The 6967-nt window shown below is 39.6% G+C and overlaps 1 protein-coding gene across 2 annotated transcripts in view; it reads right to left on the bottom strand.

Annotated features, from left to right (window-relative positions):
* Window positions 1-204: 204 nt before the first annotated feature.
* The window catches only part of gabbr2 (gamma-aminobutyric acid (GABA) B receptor, 2), a 92305-nt gene continuing 85542 nt past the window's right edge, over window positions 205-6967 (bottom strand). For both annotated transcript variants that reach the window (XM_061665297.1, XM_061665296.1), the window contains exons 18-19: window positions 5392-5509; window positions 205-4190 (exon numbers count right to left, since the gene is read on the bottom strand). In XM_061665297.1, the coding sequence (XP_061521281.1) occupies window positions 4025-4190; window positions 5392-5509 (284 nt within the window). In that variant the 3' untranslated portion in view covers window positions 205-4024. The remainder of the gene's footprint in view (window positions 4191-5391; window positions 5510-6967) is intronic.

Raw genomic sequence — 6967 nt, 5'->3', positions numbered from 1 at the left:
TGTGCTCTCGGATTCTGTGGAGTCGATCAACAGGCGCCGCAAGTCCGACCGAGGCCCATAATTGTAATTGAAAACAATGACGAGTGACGCAATCATGGAGGTCATTTGGTGACGACGACACATTTGATCCTGCTGAGGAATTGGGGGGAGGGTTAGGGTTTCAAAGTATTAGTTTTTGAAACCCTAACCCTACTTTGAAACAATAAGAAACAACAGGACTCCATTGTTCACTTTCAGCCTGACTTTATTCGACGATGTGAAACGTAAACTGCTGTCCAGAACGTTCAGACAAGAAAAGAAGAAGAATGTCGCTTTGAAATCCCCCTCGCGCAATTACTCGCCCGCAGATTCCCTCCCGCCCGTTCCGGAATAACTAACAAAAAAAAACGAACATTCAAGGTGTTCCAAAATGTGATACTTATTATTTTATACAACGGTTCCATATCTATACCTCATCTGTACATAACATAGTTACAGATACTGTAAATAAAGGTCCCCCCCCGCCCCCCCAAAAAAACGACAACTTCCAAGGTATCCTGGTGGCGTATTTTGTGAAAGGAATGTAAAAATGGTAAAGATCTTTTACATACATTTTTTTTTTATATATCTATGCATTTTATATATTTATATATATATATCTATATATATAAATATCTATATACTGCAGTTGACGCTTTCTGGTAACAGAAAAGTTATTGCCCCTCTTGAGCGTGTTGCATCGAAAACTCAAGTTTTGGTTACTGTTTGCTTTGTGTTGTTTTATGAATAACAATAATTAATAATAACAACAACTTGATTGTTATGAAGTAAAGCACAGTCAGTATCATGAAACTTAACTTTTGCACCAGAATGTGCGTCCGCTTTTGTAGACACAGTTTTGAGTTTTGTAACTAGAGTATTAAGGCCATGCTGAGAAGGAAACAAAATAATTATATAAATTTATATATATATATATATATATATATATATAAATAATCAATTGGAGAAAAACAGATTATTGCAAGAATGAAATTCGATTTTGTTTCATACATCGAAGTTATATATTTTTGGAGAAAAAAAAAAATCTGAACATTCCAAAAGTGTTCGAAATTTCTTAAGTTAATTTGTTAAAATTTCTTTATTTTCCTTTGTTAAATTTGGACAGTTGTAATAATATTTTTATTTCCCTAAAATAATGACTTTTTTTAACGGTTTTTAGATCAGTCAAAATATTGTAAGAACAGATTTCCCCCCCCCAAAAAAGTTACGAGATCGATGTTACTAATTTACTAAAATCACTTGTTAAATTTGGACTCCTTCCTCCCCCCCAAAAAAACTTTATTCGAGATTCTTTTTTTTTTTTATATATACAAGTCCAAATAATATTCCTCGAATCCTTCAATATTAATGTTTCAAGTCTTAGCATGGCAAAGAATAGTCATGTTTTATTTGTTTGTTTAAAAACGTGATTATGAGAACAAAGTTAGGGGGAAGTGGAATTAACGTTTAAAAAAAAAAAAGAAAATCCCTATAAAATTTCAACTTTAATCTCAATATTCTGAATAAAAAATATATTCACTAAAAAAGTCAGATTTGATGGTCTTTTTTTAAAAGAAAAAGAAAATTTTATGAAGTACATTTTTTTATATTCACAAATTGTCTCATTGTCATCTTATTTAAGATGTCTCGTTCTTTGAAGATAAAAAGGTTGGAATACTGCAAGAATTGACATATTTTCAACCATTTTAAAAAAAAAGAAGCTATTTTTCATTCGGGGAAGTGAAGAAAATGTCTTAACGCATTAAAATGAGATTTTTCCTCAATGAAATACATTTGGAAACCTCGTAAGATTACTTTTTTTTTCCTCGCAAGAAACCGAACTTTATTCTCACATGACGACAAACTATTGTCGTATTTTTGTTTTGTTTTCCTTTTCAGTGTGGCTTATAATACTTTGTCACGACTACAAGAAATCAACATTTAGACTAATTCAAATTCAGGTTTGAATGAAAGAAAACAAAAAGAAAGAACAAAAACTTGCCGGCAATGAAATAAAAACAAAGCAGTGATAAGGATGAATCGTTTGCTTCTGTCTGCTCGGCCGTTCGTACGACTCCAAAAAGAGCTTTTGTTTGTTTGTTTGTTTACTGGGAACGCCACGAGGACGAGCAGCAGATAACATCTGTGTGAAGTCTACATTTTGATTCCATGCCGTCTTGAGGAAAAACACCCCAACAGTTAATCATAAATTAAAAAAAGAGCCCCCCATAAAACCCCCCAAACATCCCATCGACGGACACCTGTGCTGAAGGTCTCTGCAAATTGTACACAATCACGTAGAATGTCACAGAATAGAAAACGTCCGCTTGGATTTCGTTCACTCCGGGATTGTTATTTTTCCGACTCGGTGCCGCTTGTTCCCCAAGTCCGCTTCCGGTTCCTTTTCCCTTCCCGAGTCCGAACTTGAGTACAGTTTCTGCTCGCTCAAAGAAGTCGGGGAGCGCACGCCCGCCGTCCTGGATGCGCGCGCGTGCGTGTGTTTGCACCATGACGACGGTGAGCGTAGAAGACGACAGGCGGACGCCTTTTACACACACACACACACACACACACACGCAAAAAGAAAATCTAAAAACCCAAGACACCGATGGTGAAAAAACAACAAATTTGCTCCAAAATAACAAAGCAAACCGAAACATCTCCGTAGCAACGGGAGGCCAGAGGAGTGTGCTTTGACGCTCGCAAATTCAATTTCTCGGCGACGCATTCCGGACATTCCGGGCATCAATGTGGTCGCAGATGACAACGCTGGAAATTCCCACGAGCCTCGAAGGTGTCGTGTTCTTTGGAGGTAAAGATGAAGGTTCTCAAACTTTTTCAGTTGCTTTTGTACAATATTTCCACTTGCATGAATTTCTGCGCAATGTTTTGACTTTATTTCTTGTCACGTAACAATTGTTTTTCCGACAAATTATGAATTTGTACATATAATATTACGACTTGTTTGTTTTTGCAAAATGACATTTTTGGTTGTGATATTTTGAATTTTTATCTCGCGAAATTTATTCCCATAAATGTGACAACCCGCCCCCCCAATTTCTAGATTGCGTTCGATTGGTTAGTGTCGTAATACAAACATTTTATTCTTGTAATTTTTTTAGAAATCTTGATTTTGTAATACGACAAATTCATAATGTGTACGAATATCAATTTGGCGCATCATGACATTCTCTAAATTGAACACGTGCTACGTAATGATTATAAATTTGTCATATTATGACAAATCAGAAGTTATTGTCACAATGTGACACATTTGGTATAGCACGACAATTTAGACATTGTCGTTAATTGACAAATTTATACTGGTCATGATTATAAATTTGGCACATTACGACAATAATGCCCAAATATCACAAGCATGAATTTGTCATATTATGACAATGACGTCCAAATATGAGTATGGATTTGTCATTACAACAAATTAGACATTATTGTCATATAACAAATTTGTCCTATTTTGACAATAACACCTAAATTGTTATAATATGACAAATTATACTTGTCCTAATACGGATGTTCTTCTTAAATCGTACTTAGAATTTTCCATCTTGATTCGATGTCTGACAGAATTTGGACTTTCCGAGTTTGAGAACCACTGCCTTAGCGTAACGGCAAAGCTAACAGTTAGCACGTTTAGCATACCGTTGCTTTCCGGACGGCGACCCGAGCCGTCGACATCCGCGGTGTGCCGAAACGAGGATATTTACAAAGTCGCAAACTATAACCGACTGCGGGGGGGAAGAGACGGCGGATCCCTAAGGCTACGCCGCGGCCGCCGTCGTGGCCGTTTAGCGGGTTCGCTAACGGCCCGTCCGGCGAGTTCCGCGGGGAGGCACAAAAGAGCGTCAATCTCCTCCGTGTGGATGCAATCAGTCGATTTACTGTAGAAAAGACAACACACAAAAAGACAGTTGTGTGTGTGTGTGTGCATTTGTGTGTGTGTGTGTGTGTGTGTGTGTATCGCGTGTGTATCACGTGGCGGCGCTCACAAGCCCGACACCATGACCCGGTAGGAGGGCGGCATGTGTCTGTGGCGCGGGCTGGATCCGGGGCTGTCGGTGGGGCTGGCGCAGCTGGCGTCCACGCCGCCTATGGACGGCAGGTAGGCGTGGTGCAGGATGGGAAGCTGCAGCGACAGACGGCGTTGGATGCTGACAACAAAGCAAAGCGCGACATTACGTTACGGGGGGACAATGGAGTCAAATGCCTGCCAGAGTTGTAATTCCAATATGTCACGTATGGGGTGGAAAACGTCGTCCGATATTAATGCGAGCTATTTTCTGTACAACTCGATTGGGGGGGGGGGGGGAAAGAAAAAAAAAAGAAATGTGGTTGCATAAGTGTGCACACCCTCATAGCTGGGGATTTGAACCGATCACATTCAAACTCGTGCTTCATAGGAGTCTGCATACACCTGCCACCATTCAAAATGCCGCAGATGAACCCCAATTCAAGTTCAGTTGTTCTAGTAGGCTTTTTATATCCACTGCACCCGGATGGCTTGTAACAGGACAATGATGTATTAGAGCAACTTGACAAAATGATCCACAAAACTTTGTAAAATTACTTGTTTACTTTGGACTATGTATGTAATATCATATTATGTACATACAAAAAAAATAATTCTCACAAAATTGTGACATTTTTTACCCCCACGATATTTTTGACATTGTTTTTGTGTAATATTTCAACTTTCAATCTTTCCAAATGACACATTTGTACACAATATTTTGAATTTATTCTTGTAATATTGCAACTTTCTTTTCTGGTGAAATTATACACCCGATAGCATATTTGTTTTCATACTTTTTAAACCATTTTCCAATCAATTCTTCGATCAAATATTTGCATTTAGCTGCAGTTTTCCCCCCCACTTATTACAATTTTAGTCTCGTGGCACTTTTGATTTATTCTCTCAATGATTTTTTTTTTCGCGCAAAATTAAAAACTAGATTCCAGCTTTCTGCTTGTTTTCCTTCGCCGGCGCGCAATCAAACATTGATGTTGCTCGGGAATAGCTGCCAGTGTTCCGGTCTATTTCCAGAGCCCCTTACGTAAGCCTCTCCGCGTCTCTTTCCGACATTCCGCCTGTCAAACTCCGGCGTTTTGGCGGCGAGCGCGTGCGGGCGGCGCTTCCCGTAAATGATGCATGACGACGATGCGACGCCCTCATGAATTATGAGCGCGAAGAAGCCGACGCGACGAGTCCGCCGCGCGCGCGAGGCGGCGTGGGCGACGAAACGTTGGCGCGAGCGGCTCTCGCGGGGTTCTTGTTGCCACAGCAACCGCCGAGCAATCGCCGCCGACCGGAAAAAAGAGGTGGATTTTACGAGGAAGTATGGGGGTGCTCACTGTTCGGGAGAGTTGATGTCCTCCAGGGGACCTCTGGTTATTCTGGAAGGATCCATGGAGCCCCACTGGCCCTGAGGCTTCTGTTCCAGGTGGTTCTTCAGCAGGCTCCGGTCGGCGTCTGCGCGGAGAGACAAGATGGAGGCCGCTTTAAGAATGGCCGTGACTGTTCCGCCAGAGTCCATTGGATTTGTGGTTTTCTTTCTGCTATGTTAAAGCAATATGCGCCATTGTTTTAGGCTTTCTTCCATGGGCTATTGGACACCAACACACCAAGTTCAGGGAAATTCGGCCAATCGTATTTTTCTGTAAATGACGCAAACACGAGAAACAATGTGGCGGAATTTTCCCATGATACCAGATTCATCAGCAGTCGTCATGCGTTTTTTGGGAAGGTTTTGACTTTATGCTTTTAAAAGTCCGATTTTTTTCCGGTAACCTTGTGACTTTATTCTCAGATTATAATTTATTACCACTTCTTTTACTTGCAAACTTTATTCTTGTAAACTTTAGTATGGTAGTATTTAGAATGTTTTCCTCAAAAAAGTACAAATTTCTAAAAGTACATTTTGGACTTTATTCACGGAATATTAAAACTTATTATTTTTTTAAACTCAAAAGTGAATTGGGTGCGCTAAATTATGAATGTACCGTGGGTACGGAAAGTTTGCAGACCGCCCTAAATTTTTCACTCTTTGTTATATTGCAGCCATTTGTTACAATCATTTAAGTTCATGTTTTTTCCTCATTCATGTACACACGGCATCAGAAAAAAAAAAAAACGTAATTGAGCAATCGGGGGAGAAGAGCCAATATGGGGTGCTGTGCGTTCGTTCATCAACGAGGGAAAAAATTTACTTCGATGATTTGAGCAAATGGCTGCATTATAACAAAGAGTGAAACATTTAAGGGGGTCTGCATACTCATATTTGAAATGTTTTCTTTTAATACTTTTTTTTGAATACCATTTTAATGTAATTTACAGTACATAAATGTATATAATTTACACCTGCAATAGGAGTTCTCTGGTATTTCAACAGTTTTTTAAAATAAATGTGTACTGCTAATATTTTGTCAAGATTCATGTGTTATGTATTGAAAAATTAGTTTTTTTTTGGGTTTTTTGTTTTTTTTAAATGGCTCACCATATTCCATTTTTATCGGGAGTTTGACGAATATGTTCTGCATTACTGGATTCTGGATTACATGATGACACCCCAACAAAGTTTGGCTGAGCTCATCAGGCTTCTGTAACATTGCAGTATTTGTAGTTTTTTTTTTTAAAATGTTTATTATTATTGATTTATTATTTTGTTTGGTCTCCCCGCAGCTTCCCCTCCGTCGTCCCAGTTCCCTCCCCCCCCCCCCCCCCCCCCCCCCCCCGCACCACCGGCTGACCCGGATCACTGATCACAGCGCTCCGAGCTCCCATCGGACATCAGAGCTCCACTATTTTAAACCCCCCAAAAAGGCTAACCTTGTAGTTCTGCGTTAAAAGCGCGGATATTTATACACATCATTAAGGATGCAGAAATACTGTGTTCTACTTGAAAGGAGAAAACTTTCACTTGAAAAAAAG

This window comes from Phycodurus eques, chromosome 20 (genome assembly GCF_024500275.1).
Source record: "Phycodurus eques isolate BA_2022a chromosome 20, UOR_Pequ_1.1, whole genome shotgun sequence".
Taxonomy (NCBI): Eukaryota; Metazoa; Chordata; class Actinopteri; order Syngnathiformes; family Syngnathidae; genus Phycodurus; species Phycodurus eques.
This window is presented reverse-complemented; position numbering and strand designations above follow the sequence as displayed.